At 40.7% G+C, this 20,903-nt stretch overlaps 1 protein-coding gene and 1 long non-coding RNA gene across 2 annotated transcripts; one reads left to right on the top strand and one right to left on the bottom strand.

Annotated features, from left to right (window-relative positions):
- Positions 1-3,210: 3,210 nt before the first annotated feature.
- On the bottom strand, positions 3,211-10,865 carry LOC136747796 (C-signal). The gene is made up of 6 exons (XM_066701009.1): positions 10,686-10,865; positions 8,985-9,036; positions 5,132-5,319; positions 4,728-4,883; positions 4,160-4,270; positions 3,211-3,411 (listed from the first exon to the last, which is right to left on the bottom strand). Exons 1-6 carry the CDS (start codon positions 10,830-10,832, stop codon positions 3,298-3,300), a joined length of 768 nt encoding a protein of 255 aa, XP_066557106.1. The 5' UTR covers positions 10,833-10,865; the 3' UTR covers positions 3,211-3,297.
- Positions 10,866-11,990: 1,125 nt separating this feature from the next.
- LOC136747793 (uncharacterized) lies at positions 11,991-17,569 on the top strand. The gene is made up of 3 exons (XR_010816541.1): positions 11,991-12,630; positions 15,304-15,385; positions 15,925-17,569. It is a non-coding gene; the product is annotated as an uncharacterized LOC136747793 (long non-coding RNA).
- Positions 17,570-20,903: the final 3,334 nt, after the last annotated feature.

Consider the following 20,903-nt stretch of genomic DNA (forward strand, 5'->3'; position numbering starts at 1 on the left):
AGTTGGATAATATTATGTTTGTGTGGTTAAGCATTGAAACGGTTTTCCACAATGACGGGTGCTATACTGGAAATTGGGGTTTGAGAACCATTTTAAAGCAACACAAATGTGTTACTCTTTTAAACTTACAACATATATAAAATAAACTAAGTCATTAAAGAATAGCTTACTGAGTATGCTTCTGATGTATTTTCTGACTAAGGTTAACGTTTTAGCTAAGGTGCCTTTAACTCTCCTCTTGTTAGGTGTGCATTAGTATGCAGTATACGAAATTAGGATTGTTCCATGATGCTTACAAATACTATGGACTATGGTGCATATTGATCAGTCTGATATATAAAATACTTTCAACATTTGTATTTATTGCCTTTGAAATCTGCAACAGTTTTCAAATCTGAACCAGTCAAATACATTTAAAAAAATCTCGAATTTAGGTTTGTTGGAGGAGTGCAGTTTATAATTACTTAAATATTAGTCATATATAAAATGGGAGGGAGAAAGACAATTAAATCTGCAGCCTGGACAGCTTCTCACCTAGATCAGTGCATTGACTTGATGCTGTTGCAAAAAATTAAGCAAACTACAAGAGCCAAAACCTAATGTCCTGTGCACGGTCCTGACTACAATATACACAGACTTCATTGTTTTCACTTTAAAATGTTATGTTTTATTGTGTTATTTTGTGTACATATAAATAGAATGGTTCACAGCCTTTTCTTTGTTTTTTCAATCGTTCCTGGAGTCCCGAGAAGTGTTTTATTAATTATCTTCCGTCTTGGTTAGTTTGTTTAGACCTTCAGATGAAAAGAGCACAGCGAATGCAGCAAAAGGGGTGGATTCTGTGACTGGGGAAAAATAAGTGAATTGACTGATTCACGGAACTGGCAACTGTTTTGTAAATGCTAATCTGTACATTAATTGCAAATACTTGAGTGTGTGTAAGGGGAAATAAAGCCAGAAAGTCAGTTTTCAGCATAGAATTCAGCTACATAGATTATTATTAGTAGTATTAATAAGTAGTAGTAGTAGTAGTAGTAGTAGTAGTAGTAGTAGTATATGCATATATGACTGGTTCCAGGGTAGCAGAGAAGCATTTTTGTGCATCCTAAACTGAATAATATAGTATGAGACTTGCTTGGAAGAAAGGTATAAACTGAAAAATAAAAGTGACTTAATTGGTTAGTTTCTGTGCTTGTACACCGTACAAGCGACGACATTTGAATTCCTTAATTGAACCAGCACTGCTTCCAAAACAGCGTGATAGCACCCATAAAGTAAGTATTGTCGAAATCGCTAATTTCGAATGACTGGAAAAACGTGGTTATTGATTAATTACGCCAATAACGTATTCAATTAAGCGAACTCTTGTCATTCAGAACAGAAAAGGGTAGTACATTGTATATACCAAATGATCTCTAAATAATTTTTAGAGATTTTAACCAGTCACTCTTTTCTCATACATTTATTATTATTATCCAGGGCGACTTACAAAATATAAACGCAATACAAGTGCAAAAAGTGCTTGGTGTTATACAGTGATTACGTGTTCCCTTAATTGATTTGAGCAGCGTCTAAGCGCAATACAAAGTACAAAAAGTGAAAAAATACAGTGCAGTTCAAGGCATAAAACATTGCAAATTCCAATGTACACAAGTGTATACAATTAATGCGGTCTAACATCCTAGATTGTATCAGATGAGAGCAGACAAGATGTTAGGTCACAGTCAAGGGCCAAGGGAAAGGGAGCATAGGGGAAATCAAAATAACAATACGAGTAATTACACAAGGCAAGTATTATGATATCTTACAGGAGAGTAAATGACTAAATTACAAGTACTGTCTGAAAAGATGTGTCTTGAGTAAGCGCCAGAAGGCGATCAAAGACTGTTTTGACTTCGGTGGGAAGGTCGTTCCACCATTTAGGGGCCAGGGATGAGAAGGAGGCAGGGGAGTGGAGAGGAGGCAGAGTTAGTCTTCTGGCACTGGAAGACCGCAGTGGGCTTGAGGTGGTGTGAGTGCATCCAGGCGGAGATAGCAGACAAACAGGAAGAGATGGAAGAGAGGATGAGAAGGTGAGAAGAGGGAAAGGACAGGAAGATATGGACATCATCTGCGTAGAAGTGGTAGGAGAAACCATGGGATGCAATGACGGGGGCCAGGGAGCGAGTGTAGAGAGAAAACAGGAGGGGGCCCAGGACGGAGCCTTGGGATACGCCTTGTGAGGAGAGGTAGGGGGGTGGATGAGGAACCTCGCCATGTCACTTGATAGGTCCAGTCATTTAAGTAGGAGGAGAACCAGGTGAGAGCAGTTCCAGAGATTCCAAGACAAGAGATGAGGATGGAGTGATCGACAGTGTCAAATGCTGCGGAGAGATCAAGGAGGATGAGGACTGAGGAGGGGAAGGCCGTCCGAGCACAGCTGAGGGAGTCAGTGACTGCCAGGAGAGCCGTCTCAGTGGAGTGAGCTGTGCAGAAGCTGGATTGCAGAGGATCCAGGAGTGAGTGATGGAAAAGAAATGCAGAGAGCTGGCGGTGGACAGCACGCTTGAGGGTCTTTGAGAGGAAGGGGAGTAGGGAGACAGGGCGGTAGTTCTGAGGAGAGGTGGGGTCGAGGGTAGGTTTCTTGAGCAGTGGGATGACAGCAGATTGTTTAAATGCAGAGGGGAAACAGCCAGAGAGGAGTGAAGAGTTGTTGTTCAGCTTTATGGTGCACCAAAATTAATACCTTGCTCCTTTTTACATTATAAATCTATAGCTACATTTACACAGGTCTGGACAAACTCATATCCATATGTAGCCGGTGCAGGTCGGAGCACCCCACTCGGGATTCAAACCGCAAGACACAGCAGCTCCTCCTTTTTCTTTAGTTGGTGTTTAATAAATGCCATACTGAATACAACTAGGTAATGCATTTCCTCACATTTGTTTTCAGTGTTTTTCTAGTGTTTTTGTTTTTAGCCAAGCAACTTGTAAAACTATAATTTCTTATCTATATATCAGAATATTTTCTTATCAGAATTTCTAGCCTGAACACAAGAACATTTTCTTATGGTTTAAAAAACACACAAACCTGAGAAGTCTAAAAAAGATACCATTTTAGACAATAACCAGTTTTCCTGAGCTGAGGCTAATATGATTTTATAATGTTATTATTAATATAATATGTGTATGTATATTTCAGGCAACACAAAAAACACCACACAAAGAGTGTCACAGTTAAGTCAGGAAAGGTTTAATCAAGAAAAGGTATCTTGTCTAGTAGAATCTTCCTGAGGAACAGACATCCATAATACATCTCTACCAAGGCAGGGTGTTACCCTTATAGTCCAGAAATCCTCCATGATCCTTTTCAGACAAGTTGTAAATCACAGGAAGGAGTGCAGAAATGCTCTCTTCTGTACTCAGTTCACCCTTGACAGAAACACGCATATATACAAGTTATTTATGTAAATGAATAGAACATGAAATAGAACAGGTAGCATTTCTACCATATTAATGATTTAGAAGTCATTTTGATGTGTGAAAAGTACAATATAGTTGCTGATCAATACTATAAATTCTCAAAGTATTTTAACACAGGAAGCACAGCAATGATCACAATAGTGCACTCAGGGGCACGGGAACAGGGGACCCAAGTGCAGTGCTGGATCGCAGGATGGTCGGACAGGCGTGGTTCGGAAAACAGCAAAGCAGGACAAACAAGGACTGGGCACTGGCGAAGGTCGTGGCACAGGCACAGGCACAGGCACAGGCACAGGGCTAGGGCTAGGGCTAGGGCTAGGTATTGCAGATGGAACTGACAAAACATTGCCATGACTGAGGGCAGTGAGGGGTTTATAAAGGGAACAGAAACTGGGAAGGCAGGTGCAGGGCCAATGGAAACAGAGGGTGGAAGCAAGAGTGCACATGGTTGACCAGAACTGATTGCTGGGAGAGTGCTAAGAAAGGCAGGGAATTGGCGGCCCCTAGTGGGGATAGAGGGGGAGTGCTAGGGGACCATGACAGCACTAACATCATACATTTTATTAATCTACATAGTATTATTCACGGGGTAGCTTTCACATGTTATTTTAATGTGAAGTGAGGAAACATGTGCACAAAAATAATCAAATATTCCTGCAATTTAACACACTCAGTACACTGTTCTGAATATACTCACTTCTGGGCCCCCCATATCGGTGCGCACCCAGCCCGGGTGCAGAACTGTACACAGAATCCCCTCAGCCATTAAGTCAGCAGCAAGAATTCTATTCACCAGGTTCAGGGCTGCCTATGGGATAAGTCATACAAAAGAAGAAGAATAGTAAACAGAAAAGTAAACAGTGATAGTGAGCATAATGCTAAGAATTTCAAAACTCTGAGCTGCACATATAAAACATAAGAAATTGGACACTTAAAATATAGACACTCGTTAACTAACAGCATGTCAAATGGGGGGCAATACACTGGGCCATATATATAAGAAAATAAAGAATATATTTGCTTTTGTTAACTAACAAAAAAATCACAGTGCGCACATGAATCCCAATAGTAAGCTATCGGCAGTGGAAGTTTTTCCGAAACCAAAAGAGCACAGTACAGGAATGCAAGGCTGAATTACTCTGAAAGGATGATGATGCTAATTGGGAAAATTAATCACTTAAAATACAGGAAAACCTGCTCAGATAAATGTCTGACAACAACAATAAAAACAAAAAATCTCTAAGGCCCTGTCAAATGTCATGTACCTTTGATGCTCTGTAGGGGTAGGACTTGTTGTCAGACACAGGTCCCAAGTTAAGGTGAATGGAGCCCAGGATAGAGGAGATGTTGATGACAGCCGCTCTGTGGATGCCCATTCCCGTGCCCTGTTTCGCTGCTTTCCTCAACAGCGGCAAAAACGCCTGTCCCAGAGAAAAAAGCAGTTCATAAACACACCCTGCCAGAGGCACGTCTATCTCAACACTGGTTTTCAAGTTAATGGTGGAATTTCAGAAGCTGCTTTCTGAATTAAGAATATGGCTCAATTTAATATATTGTTGTGTACCAATCGCCACACATTTACAGTCCATACATTTGGTGCACTTGAAACCTACAAAGGTTCTTTACAAGATGCCAGAATGCAGAATTTGCCATTTTTGCAGGAGAGTACCTTAGTTATCATAAGGGGAGAGACTGTATTGGTTTCATAGGTTTTCATCATGGCTTCAACTGTCGCCTCTTCCAAAGTTTGATTCAGGTGTATCGCAGCATTGTTGATCAGACAGTTCAGCCCCTCATCTCCAAGCAGGGCCTCCACCTCTCGTGTTGCTTGCTCAATGCTGCTTTGATTTACAACATCTGGAAACAAACAAAAATAGTCTTCTATTGCAGTCAAAAAGTGAACGCTTGAACATTCGTTTAAACCACTTTCAAATTTACAGGGCAAAATGACCTGCTACAATATCTCTTTAGATAATATCCAGCCACTTACAATCTGCTTCTCCTGGTGAGGATCACGGCTTTACATCACATAGGACCTTAAAATTGTATAATTGGTTGTGGGGGGCTGCACTTATATAGTCAATAAGGGAGCTTTTTAAGAAGGTAAAACCAGGGGTGGCGGCAGGGTATGGCTTGGTTGGGCTACAGCCCCACCAAGAATCGTGTTAGCCCCACCTTAGCCCCACCATGGACCAACCAGGAATATCACTGAGCAGAATAAGCTGGCTATGCTAGCTAGCCACGTAATTTGGGAAATTGTAACATTGCTAACATTATTATGGATCGATCCAACCACAACAACTGGCGGATTGTGCTCCTTTGAAAATGTACATGGTGAGTTTGAATATATTTTAAATAATAGGGTCGATTTGAAAACTGTGCTGACTTTGTTGTGTTTTGTGTGGCCTTGGCGGCCACCTGTTGTGCTCCGTTAACTGCTGTAGCTCTCTGTCTCTGTCTCCGTCCACGTCTGTTGCTCTTGATGTAATTTTGCATGTGAAAAAAGGAGTGAGTGCAATCATCTAACCCAGCATCGGTTTTCAAACTGTGGTGCATGTATCCAAAAATGCGGTCAGGTACTCCGACTGTTATTATTTTAAATTGATCTATTTTATGTATGTTATTTATTATATTTAATATATTTTTTAGTTCATACAATTTTTTTATAATAAAGTTCAACCTGTTGCAATTTTACATTGAGTGCTATGTGTTTTAGGGGGAGGGGTTACTGTATAACAAAACGGTCGCAAGGGAGGAGGGCAGCAGACTGGTAAGGTACAGCAACTACTAAGAAACAGCTCCTGCAGGTGAAGCCAGTGTGGGTCGGAGCTCCCCACTTCGATCCTCTCCGCACAGACACTCCTCCAAGTGCTCCACACCATAGAAGCTCCACCCAGTAGAGCAATAAGCCCGTTATACCAAAAGACCGGACCTCCCGTCACGGGAGGTTTATCACTGTACTGATTTACATTGGGGTTATGTCACAAGCTCATACACATAATTAGCCCCATTACACAGGCATCCCCGATAGGAACAGCTCCTGCAGGCATCACCTGAGGCCACAGCCTGCTAAGGGGATGGTCTTAACCAAACCAATAATAATGTTTACATAAGGAACCCCTTAGGGCCACACCTGGAACAGCCCAGGAGCAAAGACAACAGTCACACTCTACTAGGATAAAAACCAACAACAATACTTATCAGGGCAGAGCACAGCTCATGCAACACCATCAGACATTTCCAGAAAACAGACACAATGTCCATTATGGTGGAATATACAGTGAGGGAAAAAAGTATTTGATCCCCTACTGATTTTGTACGTTTTCCCACTGACAAAGAAATGATCAGTCTATAATTGTAATGGTAGGTGTATTTTAACAGTGAGAGACAGAATAACAACAAAAAAATCCAGAAAAACGCATTTCAAAAAAGTTCTAAATTGATTTGCATGTTAATGAGGAAAATAAGTATTTGACCCCTTCGACTTAGTACTTGGTGGCAAAACCCTTATTGGCAATCACAGAGGTCAGACGTTTCTTGTAGTCGGCCACCAGGTTTGCACACATCTCAGGAGGGATTTTGTCCCACTCCTCTTTGCAGATCCTCTCCAAGTCATTAAGGTTTCGAGGCTGATGTTTGGCAACTCGAACCTTCAGCTCCCTCCACAGATTTTCTATGGGATTAAGGTCTGGAGACTGGCTAGGCCACTCCAGGTCCTTAATGTACTTCTTCTTGAGCCACTCCTTTGTTGCCTTGGCTGTGTGTTTTGGGTCATTGTCATGCTGGAATACCCATCCACGACCCATTTTCAATGCCCTGGCTGAGGGAAGGAGGTTCTCACCCAAGATTTGATGGTACATGGCCACGTCCATCGTTCCTTTGATGCGGTGCAGTTGTCCTGTCCCCTTAGCAGAAAGACACCCCCAAAGCATAATGTTTCCACCTCCATGTTTGACGGTGGGGATGGTGTTCTTGGGGTCATTCCTCCTCCACCAAACACGGCGAGTTGAGTTGATGCCAATGAGCTCGATTTTGGTCTCATCTGACCACAACACTTTCACCCAGTTCTCCTCTGAATCATTCAGATGTTCATTGGCAAACTTCAGACGGGCCTGTACATGTGCTTTCTTGAGCAGGGGGACCTTGCGGGCGCTGCAGGATTTCAGTCCTTCACAGCATAGTGTGTTACCAATTGTTTTCTTGGTGACTATGGTCCCAGCTGCCTTGAGATCATTAACAAGATCCTCCCGTGTAGTTCTGGGCTGATTCCTCACCGTTCTCATGATCATTGAAACTCCACAAGGTGAGATCTTGCATGGAGCCCCAGACCGAGGGAGACTGACAGTAATTTTGTGTTTCTTCCATTTGCGAATAATCGCACCAAATGTTGTCACCTTCTCACCAAGCTGCTTGGCGATGGTCTTGTAGCCCATTCCAGCCTTGTGTAGGATCAAATACTTATTTCCCTCATTAACATGCAAATCAATTTATAACTTTTTTGAAATGTGTTTTTCTGGATTTATTTGTTGTTATTCTGTCTCTCACTGTTAAAATACACCTACCATTAAAATTATAGACTGATCATTTCTTTGTTAGTGGGCAAACGTAAAAAATCAGCAGGGGATCAAATACTTTTTTCCCTCACTGTATATATATGAACACATATTTACAACAGCCACATGGTAAGGCAACAGCATCAGACAGGAGCCTATTCCACTAGTCACACATAGCCAGGAGAGATGCCAAAGTGTGCTCTGCTATTTCTAACATTCATAAACATGCACATGTACATGTTTCAAACTAACTATGTACAGTGCTGGCAGGCAGGGCAACAGCACCTGTACACATCCACTTAACAACAGGAGGAGATGCATACCTTCTCTACTAGCCAAAATAGTCAGGAGCAGTGCCATGGGCATGCTCTATTGCAGGGGTTCCCACACTTTTTTGACCCAGGGACCCCTTTGCCACCCAGATTTTGGCTGAGGACCCCCACCTACCAAAGGATGGTGGTGGAGGCGGAGAGGGGAGGGGATTGCTCACGTTAAAAACTTACAAGAGCGGTGGGGAGGGGGGTGCTGACAATAAAAACGTGAGAGAGCGGGGGGGGGGTTGTTTGGGTGGGGACTGACGGTATTTTCGCCGGAGTGCCAGACCGCATTTAAAAAAAAAACTTCTACAGACTCAGGAGCAGAATCTTCAGACAGCTCTACTGGGCACTATTCACAAGACTGCATGGAGTCATAATCGCTGAGCAACAAGGTAAGACAGTAACCTACAGGGCCCTGAAAACCCATTCATTATGGCCGGGAGCAAGGACATAGGTCTCGTTCAGCAGTCTAGGGGTTCAGGTGCTGCCAAGGTTGCCATACTAGGGAGACAAGGCCAGAGAATCACAGTCTGTGAGTCCACCTCGGGGAGATCATTAGGAATACTGTACTCTGCCTAAAGGCAGCTTTGATAGACACAAATGTTGAGGCTCTATGGTAACAGGCTTATTTCAAAACATAAATATTACTCACCCAGAGGTATAATATATACACCTTGGTGTTTATCAGCCAAGTCCCTTAGCTCCTATTATTAAAAAAGGACAAATTATTAGAATGACAGTCTCACATGGTAAAAGAAAATTGAGACATTTTCAGTTAATTAAAACTTAAATGGCTTAAATGTACATTTGGATTGTATGCATTCATTATTGGAAATTAATGTAATATTTTATCTTTGAATTTACATAATCATAACAATGATCCATCTTTAAAATTTCAGTAAACATACTAGTTAGCCTAAATGGTTTGTAGCCTAATCCTAATATAATGTCTGAATACTGCGACACAGCGTTAACCTAATGTGCAATTTGCTATTATAAAATATTTGCTATAAATTATTTTTTAGATGTTATTAAATTCAATGTAGCATAGCATGTTTTTATAACATATCAGTATATATTCAATGTATATTGACCCATATGTTTCATGTTCTTTTTCATCTCTTTTTATGTGTTGTCAGATGGTAGACATTATAACTACAGTGTTGGTCTAAACTTTCAAAAAGTGTGTGTGGTGAGGGGGGTTATATATATAAAACAGAGTTTGTTTTTAGGTTTATTTATTTTTTCGGGGGTGGGGAGGGGGTTGGGAGATATCAGGGATATAAATAACATTTACATTTAGATTTTAAATTTACATTTAAACTAAACATTTTTTTTAAAGGTATATATTTATTTTTTGACTCAGAGATTTAAGATTTAACTTTAATATTTGTTTCAAAGTTAAATATGTAGTTTGCAAAGCGCATATGTAGGATTTAGCTAAATATTTTTTAAAATGGAGATTTAACATTTATTTTATTTTATATAGCACTGTTTATTTTAACATTTGTTTTTTTATCATATGATATTTATTTGGGTGTTTTACGGGAGGGTTAAAGTTAAAGTTTTAAATGTGGGAATCTAGCGTGATATTTTAGGCAAAGTCTGCAGTTTTAATCTATTTTATAACTGCATTTAAAAATTAAAAATATTGATTTGTACTCCTTGCCTCCTGATTGCTCCTTGACCCCCATATGTGTAAATACTGGACCTCCCTGGGTAAACAAATTTGGTGGGAGCAGTAAAGTTATCCAAAATAAACTAGACGGAGGTCCATGGACATGCAGAGGGCAGAGGGGGCAGGGGTGGTGTGGGTAGGTAGTTCATATTGTATTTCTCCATTTCTCCACTCTCATCAATACATAAAAAACACAGGGAACTTCTAAATATTCTATACAGATAAAAAGGAAAAATAATGACTTACTTATTTTCTGAAAACCTTGAAAAAGAAATAAGGAATAAGTAACCATCACTTTTTTTAAAAGGGAATGAGGAATCAAATTCATGGTCCAGGACCTGGGGGATTTGCACACTTCAAGAAGTAAATTATGCCAATTAACAAGTTTCAGACATTTTCTACCAGTAATTGACACTGAAACCATCACTAACAGAAGCACATTGAATGATCAGTGTGAAATACGACAAAATCAAAATATGCTGACTGCATTTGTGCCTTTTCAAACTTTAAAAGAAACATCAACACATTATTATTATTATTATTGGTTATGATTTATTTGTTGTCAAATGTCCTTATTGAGGGCGACTTACAGTTTACACATCCTATCTTAAATGTAGTGAGTTGAAGCATTACATGCTAAACCCACTTTAGCTCTATTCCTCTATCACATTTTACCTGGGCTCCTGCTGGGTCTCTTGCAGTCGCGATGACTTTCTCCGGTCTCCAGCTGGCTCTCATCAGGTCCTTGACCATCTGCAGTCCGAGGCCCCGGCTGGCCCCGGTGATCAGGACTGTCTGGCACTTGGGAGATCCACTTTCCATGGTGGCTGAACAGGCAATAGTGGATTCCTATAGTTGTCAGACTTGTTTTATATGAAAAGAATGACACCCATTTGTGAGAGGGAGGGGTGCTGCTGAGTTTTCGTCTGGGGGATGGTGGTGGGAGGGGTATTGCCAAGTTGTCAAAATAAAGATCCTGCTACCAAAATAAACATCCAGTTTATTATAGACATTGGTTCCAAAGTATTACTCTAGGATTTATTTTTTGCTCTTCTGGATAGTTCACAGATCAGGATGACTTGATTAAAATGAAACTATATAAATGTACCACCAGGGGACTCTGCTTTTCATAAATAGAGAAAATAACTTAAACATCTCCACCAGTGCTGCCCAAACCCAGTCCTGGGAGAGGTCCCCTTTCACTGGATGGTATCTCTCCAGGATGGTGTTTGTACAGCAGTGTTATAGTTCAATGAAGGAATTCATATTCAGTCGCTGCTACAGAAATTAGGTGCAGATTACGGTACGTAATTCAGGTACGCGCTGGACCATAGTGCAGAAACTAACAAATTAATTCACTCTTTTCCAGATTATACCTTTTGAAGAACCCATTCTTGATGCATAGATGATAAAATGTATTTATTTAACATGCCAGGCCTGGAAGGGGGCCGACATGGAAGCTTCCCACCTCAGTAGGGACTCTTACTGAATAACAAAGTATACAGCTTTTATACATTGCAAGACATGTGGGTCTGTGGGCTGGGTCAATCACTGGTTTCCCAGAGTGTTATCTTGAGGTCAGATTTCTGACCCTTGTAATGTTCATGGTAGTCTTCCTCGGAAGAGGTGTGTAATAATGGCTAATTAATAACAGCTCTTCACCTTTCTTCCAAGCAAGCCTCATACATGTTGATGTGGGACAATGCCCTGTCTAGATGCCAAATATATTACATTCACACCATTGTTGCAGCAAGATTGTGTAATTTCAGCTTTGTGTATTGCTCCGGAGTGGTCAGCTGCAGTAGTTTTGTTTAGTTGATTTTCAGAAAAACATTTTCATCCAAGGTCATAGAGAGGACAGAAGACAAAGCGTGTGATAAAGTTTGGGATACCTCATTGACGTCATGTAGTTGCCCGGCAACCGAAGGGAGTCATCTTGTCTATGATAGCATGTTCTTTAGAAAAACTTCAGATGTGTCTTGCCGACTGGCCATCTCCGCAGCGCTTTGTTGTAGCTGAATAAACTATGCTGGTATTATTTCAGTGAAATCGGCACTGAGTATTCCTTGTTCGCCCATCTATTGAGGGAGTACATTTCTTCCTATCACGTTATTATTCAGCTTATGGTGCACCAAAAGTCTTACCTTATACATCTATAGCTACACATAAGTACACATAAAGCTCTGCAATAAGTCAAATACTTATGTAGCCAGTGTAGTTTGGAACTCCTTGTAATGAAAGGGTTAACATACAGATGACCTTTCTGATGTTGTTTCGGTTCTGGTTGACTTCAGAATTAACCATGTTATTTATGCAAATACCTGTGTCTGGGTGTGCTCCGTTCATACAATGTGTGAAATACAACATTGTGTCAGAATAGACTGAACCTCACCACCATTAAGGAAAATATAAACAGGAATAAAGCCAGTCGCTTTGAAAGGAAGCAGAAATTAAATAAAACAGAAGCATAACACAGAAGTTACGAGAAGAAAAAAAAAGATTCTACTGAGTGCGCAGCCTGCTGCAGCAGCACACTGAGGAGCAGGACCATTGCCAAGAGAACACCAGCACCTGCATTTAACTCCACGAGATACATGAGTAGAAAGAAAAAACTGCAATGGTAAGAATCTGTTTAAAAATGTAATCAAATAATGAAGTTATGGAGAAAATAAGACAAGCACACACATTAACAGATAAAGGCAGATTTTCTTGATGTAAAAAAACGTGTCACCGGGAAGCTTGAACTTTGATGACACGGCAGTGTGACCTCAATGGGTAAGACGTTTTGAGAGGTTTCATACTTCTTCAGGACTTAATGAGCAAAATGAGGAATATCAAGTGAACACCCTTGTTAATACAATGGGAGACATGGCTGATGACATCTTGTATGTATCAAATCTGACTGCTGAGCAGAAAAAGCAATATGACACAGTAAAGGATGCTTTTGAAGAACACTTTATAGGGAAGTACAATGTTATATTTGAGCGAGCAAGATTTAACAGGCGCTTCCAAGAGCCAGGTGAAAGCGCAGAATCTTTTATTCCTGATGTACACAGACTGACTGAACACTGCAGATACAGCACACTCTTAGAAGGTATAATAAGAGATAGGATTGTGGTTGGCATTACAGATCATCTTAACACCTACAATTAGATCCAGACTTCAGGCTTACTAAAGCAAAAACACAAATACATCAGTGAGAATAAATAATTAAACAACAGCCAGTAGTCTGTCAGACTGCAAAATCTGAGCTCTGTGATGGTAATTTAGATGCTGTATGATATAAGAAAAACTCAAAAGGGAAACTATTGTGGGAAACAAGAACAACACATGAGACAACAAGTGGGAGCAAACTCTTAAGACCACAAAAACAAATGCAGAAGGTATGGCAAATCACCATCACATCAACAACATGTGTGGAGTAGTGGTTAGGGTTATGGACTGGGAGCATAGGGTTGTGGGTTCAATCCTGGGTTGAGCAAGGTAACATTACCTTACAGTAAATGCCCAGCTATATATGGGTAAATGTAAAAAATAATATGAGTCACCCTGCTACAAAATCCAGTAATAATAATGTGTGCCCTGCTCAAGATGCAGAATGCTGAAAATGGCAGGAATCAATATATTGCACAGACATTCCACAACCAGATGATTTTGTGTTCCTGGGCTGATGTCCACACCTGACTCAGAAGTGTGCTAACAATGGTTGTATTTGAATGGAGAACAAGTTTCCTTTAAACCTGATACAGGAGCAGCGGTGACAGCAATTCCTAACAGCCTGTATTCTACAGTGACCTACAGAGAGCAGAAAATGCAGTGTGGACCAAATAACACACCATTGCAAGTGATGAGATAATTTCCCAAATTCATTAAGAAAAACAGTAAAACTGTCAAAAAAGAGGTCTATGTTGTTCCTGGGTTACTGGTTCTGCTACTAGGTCTGCCAGCTATACATGGTCTTCAACTATTGAAATAAATTCATTTGATTCACGATGCTGAAACACACTTCAAGCAGCAATACCCAGAGGTCTTTACAGGCCCAGGGCAAATACCATATCATTCTGAAGGAGTCAGTAAGTCAGTGAAATGGAGAGTGCCATTGCCAATGTTGGACAAAGTTAAAGAAGGGGGAATGGGAATGGTTGGCCGCATCAAAGAGCCCACTGACTGGTGTGCTGACATGGTTGTTGTGTCAAAACCTATTGGCAAAATAAGAATTTGCATCACCCTCACACAATTGAATGAGAGCATCTGCCGAGAGAGACACATTCTTCCAGCAGTGGATGAAACGTTGATCCAACTAGAGGGAGCCTCAATTTTCACAAAGCTAGATGATACGACAGGCTTCTGTCAGATTCCTCAAAATTGATTTTTTTTTATCTCAAGACAATGCAACCATTGGGTTTAAATTAAGATTTTGGGTTGTCCTGTTTTCCATAATGTCTTTATGTCTGTAATGTCTAATGTCTATAATTATTTATAATAGCTTTCTAAAACCCTTTTTGTAATTTGTACACATAATATTGGGTACATCATATGAATTTCCTGTTATGTGTATATTAATGGATAACAGTTATGAGATATCATTGGTTATTTATTTATTTAATCTATTTATTTATTTTTTGATGTATATTTATGATTTATGTTCTGATTAATTACATGTGATATTGGTACTTTAACATTATTAACTAAACATTTGATTGTCTGTATTAAATTTAGAATGTTATATTTGGTCTGTTTAGATGAGTGACTAATTGATTAGTCTATCTTTTGATGAGGCAATACAGGTGTGTGCCCAAGGCTGTTGCAGCTGTCCACAGATTTAGGTAATCTACATTGGTAAATTCTCACCCCATTTGGCAGAGCTCCCTAACCCCATCAGAGACCTGCTGAGAAGTGAAAACATGTGGACCTGGGGTGTCCAGCAGCAAGTAATCCAGAAAATTTTGCAGGAACTGAGTTCACCAGTAGTATTAGCTCATGTTACAGTCATGGGAAGGAGACTACAGTGTCAGGAGATGTGTCCTCATATGGACCCGGAGGAGTCTTATCTCAACTTCAGACATCAGGGGAGTGGAGACCTGTGGCATTCATCTCAAGAAACCTGAACGACACTGAATGTCGCTATGCTCAAATCAAAAAAAGATGCACTGACTGTAATGTGGGCATTCAAATGTTTAAGTGCATACCTTACAGACCTCAAGACCTCAATGGTTTCACTCTTGGGGTCCAGAGCACTAGACAATCTGCCACCATGCATACTGCGATTCAGATTGTGTCTTCTCCATTTCAGGTACAAGATTGCTCACATGCCTGGGGAAAACCTTGTGACTGCCGATACACATACAAGAGCTCCCCTGCGCAGGCCACTAATGGTAAAGCAGGAATTACTGGAAAGAGATGTCAAGGTTGTAGAGGAAAATAGAAATAATTTTGTGCCTCTTTGCTTTGTGTGCTGTGACCCTGGAGTTTTCTAACAGTAACTATTAATTTGCCTTTTTTTTATTAACTTCTCAGTTACTCCCTTCTAGTTTATCAGCAACTTGCATTCCATAATTGCTTCTTATTAAAGTTGAATTGTTTCAAACCTATCTTTGCTATCGGCAAATGACCTTCCAATGTAGCTGGCAATTAGTGGATAATAATAATTATTCATGAGTAATAATTGTAATAATATTGATGAGATGGGTAGGCTTATTTTAGAATGCCAATGAAATTACTGCTATAGTTATTTTGATGACCAATCAGACACTGCTTCCCAAAATATCTCAAGATATAAGCTTTGTACTTCCTTGAAAAGTTTGAAAAATAGTACGATCACTTGCTTAATACTTTTTGGTTTTGTGTCTGAATATTTTTCCCATGCACAAAATAAATTCTGATTAGAACTTCTGACTGTAAATCTTTCTTCCAGCACAAGGTCTACATTGACTATGTCCCCACTAACTTACCTGCTACAGCCTCCAAACTGGAACAGATACGACAGCTCAAGAAAGTGATGCTATCTGCAAACAACTGCGGGTGTTCACAGAGATGGGATGGCCAAACAGAGGAACAGTCCATGAATGCCTTACTGGCATCCACTAGTACTGACCACATAGGTCAGATCTATTCATTACAGATTACTTGCTGTTAAAAGGAAAATGGTTGTCATTCCAGAAAACATGCATGCTGACATGTTAGAGAAACTGCATCAGGGACACCAAGGGATCACTAAATGCTTATCAAGAGCACAGCAATCCATCTGGTGGCCCGGTCTATGAAAACAAATTACAAACATGGTTAAAAACTGCAAAATCTGTGCAAGAGAGGCACAGAGCCGACTATAGTTATAGTAATTACACTGTAATTATACAGTTACAGTTTCAATTCTAATGTCGCCATCACCCTTCCCTGTCAGTCAGTTCTCCAAGCTCCATTCATTCAATCAACATTCCTGAACCCCCTGTGCACTTCCACGATCACCCTCTGCTCACATTAGTCCTCCACATTTAAACCCCTCATTAACTCTAAGTCCTTGCAAAGTTTTGTCAGTTTACCTGCATCTCCGAGCATTGTCTCCCTGTGCCTTGTTGTATCTTTGATTTCTCGACCACTCGCTTTTACTCCCGACCACAACTTTGGACTTCCCCTGTTTGCCTGTTTGCCTGATCCCCAGACCTTGCCTGTTAGCATGACCATGTCTTTGCCTAGCCCTTGTTTGCCCTGTCTTGCCGGTATTTGACCCATGCCTGTCTGACCACCTCTACCAGGGCCAGCCTGTGCTAGGGGTGCCATCCATCCATAGGGGTGCCCAAATGAGTGAAGTTTTTTTTTTCTTTTACTATTTTTTACTACTAGTATTTTAATACAATTAATTTGAAATATTACCAAAAAGTGAAAGCCTCCACAACAACATAACTACATAGGTTATTAGGCCATATTTTCTGTGTTGCCCACAGCGTCACCCAGGCCTGGCGTATCAATTGCCCCCCCGCTGCTCTCATAGTTAGACTTACCCAATTGTGGGGGAGGGGTGAGTTCAGTTATCTGAAGCAGTGAGTGACACTGAACGCAACACATGATACTTTAGCATCAGTAGCATACTTCTAACGATGTCAAAAAGACCAAAGCCCTCTGGTGCCCAGGGAAGAAAAAGAAGAAGAGAAGAGGAGGAAAAACAGGATAAGGACAGAGGTAATGTGATGTGATGAATTAATAGTTTATCTAATTGCATAGTTACCGTTGGAGCTGTGTTACTACTAGCTGGCATAGTTTGGACGATACTAGTAACGTTCACTAATTTAAATAGCTAGCTAGCTAGAGTCAATGTCAGTTACTTTTACCTTAAATTCATTAGGGAATGTTGGAAAGACTATTCAGGTGTTTGGGGAATACCCTAACCTATAAAATAATTTTGAGAAATACACTTTTTCATTCAAGTGTGCTGCACGAACGATCCACTTATTTATAATTCGTTTTATGTCACTTGTTTGCTGCAAGAAAGGAAAGGCGAGTAAGGCTGTAGAACAATGCTACATTATGCATATTGCACTAAGGTTTCTGTAATATATTTTTTTCGTGCAATACTCTTATTTATATTGTATTCATAATGTGTTTTATGTCACTTGTTTCTTTAATACTGTTTTTATTTTGTGTTTTTTTTTTCTAAAATAAAGAAAATCTCAAATACATAAAGCTATGCAGTTTCTGTGAGAGTATATGAACACAATGATCGGTGGTGGAATTGGCTGCGATGCAAGGGGCACCAGCTAAAATCTTGCCTAGGGCACCAAATTGGTCAGGGCAGGCCCTGAAATTTACCACGCACCACAACTGGGTCCCCTGTTCCTGTGTCCTGGACCATTACCTGTCCAATACATATTAAAACATGGACTAAGCACACCTAATTGCACATATAGCAATGGCAAATCTCCATGCTTGGGATAAAACATTCCATGTAATGTGAGGAAAACTAAAAACAACACCAATTGTTTCCCACATGAAAAATACACTCACCTAAAGGATTATTAGGAACACCATACTAATACTGTGTTTGACACCCTTTCGCCTTCAGAACTGCCTTAATTCTACGTGGCATTGATTCAACAAGGTGCTGAAAGCATTCTTTAGAAATGTTGGCCCATATTGATAGGATAGCATCTTGCAGTTGATGGAGATTTGTGGGATGCACATCCAGGGCACGAAGCTCCCGTTCCACCACATCCCAAAGATGCTCTATTGGGTTGAGATCTGGTGACTGTGGGGGCCAGTTTAGTACAGTGAACTCATTGTCATGTTCAAGAAACCAATTTGAAATGATTCGACCTTTGTGACATGGTGCATTATCCTGCTGGAAGTAGCCATCAGAGGATGGGTACATGGTGGTCATAAAGGGATGGACATGGTCAGAAACAATGCTCAGGTAGGCCGTGGCATTTAAACGATGCCCAATTGGCACTAAGGGGCCTAAAGTGTGCCAAGAAAACATCCCCCACACCATTACACCACCACCACCAGCCTGCACAGTGGTAACAAGGCATGATGGATCCATGTTCACTTTCTGTTTACGCCAAATTCTGACTCTACCATCTGAATGTCTCAACAGAAATCGAGACTCATCAGACCAGGCAACATTTTTCCAGTCTTCAACTGTCCAATTTTGGTGAGCTTGTGCAAATTGTAGCCTCTTTTTCCTATTTGTAGTGGAGATGAGTGGTACCCGGTGGGGTCTTCTGCTGTTGTAGCCCATCCGCCTCAAGGGTGTACGTGTTGTGGCTTCACAAATGCTTTGCTGCATACCTCGGTTGTAACGAGTGGTTATTTCAGTCAAAGTTGCTCTTCTATCAGCTTGAATCAGTCGGCCCATTCTCCTCTGACCTCGAGCATCAACAAGGCATTTTCGCCCACAGGACTGCCGCATACTGGATGTTTTTCCCTTTTCACACCATTCTTTGTAAACCCTAGAAATGGTTGTGCGTGAAAATCCCAGTAACTGAGCAGATTGTGAAATACTCAGACCGGCCCGTCTGGCACCAACAACCATGCCACGCTCAAAATTGCTTAAATCACCTTTCTTTCCCATTCAGACATTCAGTTTGGAGTTCAGGAGATTGTCTTGACCAGGACCACACCCCTAAATGCATTGAAGCAACTGCCATGTGATTGGTTGATTAGATAATTGCATTAATGAGAAATTGAACAGGTGTTCCTAATAATCCTTTAGGTGAGTGTATAATGTACATGAAACAGGCCCGAAAATGCCTTGATATACCTTGTTCTGTGTCTGGCATAGGAACAATTGTACAAACTACTGCTGATGGGCACACATCTAACCAACATTATCAATTTCACTTAATCTATGAACATAAAGATAGTGAATTATAAGTCCTAAAAAAGGTTACTGATTTGGAATATTAATCATTCTTACCACACAAAATTACAGACCAGTAGGTTGCAGCAGTGAAGTTGAAACTCATAGACTTTGTTTGTTTTGATTTGCGCTCTTCTCACAATGTAACATTATGAATTTAAACTGTATACATAAATTCATAAATGCTCAGATTATAAATATATTCAACCTGTTTTGTAATGTGAGCAAATTATTTTATATAGGCTACACTTTTTATGCTGCCATATAAAACATTAAACACTAAAACATGTTGTGAAGAATAATCTAATACAAGTTAAATTTTGCAATTTTAATGTTATTAAGGTGACAATAATAGACAATCCATGCAGGTAAACTCAAACACAACATAAACAGGTGGTATATGTGAATGCACTATGAAACACAGTAATTACATTACACTGAGTATAATACATTAGGAAGAGAACTGTAATATAAAGTATAAAATAAAATATAGTGTAACCTATAAAGAAGCCCTTCGAAGACCCAGGTGCGGGGTAAAATATAAAGCAGATAGAAAAGTTTGGAAAACAAGCAAGAGAGTCAAGAGTCGGTAACCAGAGGAAAATGGGAAATCCGATATTCAAAGTCAAAAGACAGGCAAGAGTTCTTGGGATCAGGCAACCAGGTTAACGTAAGGAATTCCAAAAATCAAGAATGAGGGACAGGCACTAGATCAAAATACTCAGACAGGCAGATCTTAGGAAAAAGGCTCAGAATATCATAGAGGCATACACAAGACTTCGCAATGAACCTGTGTGTAAGCACTCCGGTCACAGGGGCCGCAGGATGGACTGAAGGACTCAGGTGCGGGAAAAGGCAGGTCAAAAACAGGCAAGGGTCGGATACCAGTGAACTTGGGCAACGTAGGCAAAACTGGAGAATGTGGTTGAAATATCAGGTGTAGGGTCAATCGATCAGGCAAACAGTATAGCAAAGGGAATCCAGAAAGTGTGGTCTCAAAAAACAGGCAAAGGTCAATAAACACGAAAGGTCAAACACTACACAAGAAACAGGCTCGGAAATGCTGAAAACTGCAGACAAGACTTTGCAATAATGGAGTGGCTGGAAGAGGTTTAAATAGACAGAGTTGATGGGCAGGGAAATGGGAGGCAGGTGAAAGTAATGATTCAATAGTGGAGACAAAAGCAAGAGAAACTGAAAGGAAAACTGGGACTGGGGCGACATCTAGCGATGGACGTGGGAATGGCACTCGTGGGCATGACATTACCCCTCCCCCTACGGAGTGGCTCCGGACGCTGCAGATTGCCGACGACGGGGATGGCCGCGAGATCTCGGTGCAGGATCGTCAGGGTGATTGCGGTGGAAGGCGGCTATTAGGGACGGATAGAAGCCTTCTTCTGGACCATATACCTCCCAATCCACAAGGTACTGGAGATGACCTCCACAATGATGGCACTGGAGCAGGGAGTGTTGATGATCCATGACGACCAGAAATGGATGTGTAGCGCCCTTGAGCCAGTGTCGCCATTCTTCGAATGCCA

Source organism: Amia ocellicauda, chromosome 4, assembly GCF_036373705.1.
Source record: "Amia ocellicauda isolate fAmiCal2 chromosome 4, fAmiCal2.hap1, whole genome shotgun sequence".
Lineage (NCBI taxonomy): Eukaryota > Metazoa > Chordata > Actinopteri > Amiiformes > Amiidae > Amia > Amia ocellicauda.

Bases quoted from the DNA above. Each gene is read 5' to 3' on its own strand.
- LOC136747796 (XM_066701009.1), bottom strand. From the start codon at position 10,832: ATGGAAAGTGGATCTCCCAAGTGCCAGACAGTCCTGATCACCGGGGCC. The intron at 9,037-10,685 runs GTAAAATGTGAT...TTTTAATAATAG, and splicing joins GAGACCCAGCAGGAGCCCAG to GAGCTAAGGGACTTGGCTGA. The intron at 4,271-4,727 runs GTACATGACATT...CTTATCCCATAG, and splicing joins ACCCCTACAGAGCATCAAAG to GCAGCCCTGAACCTGGTGAA.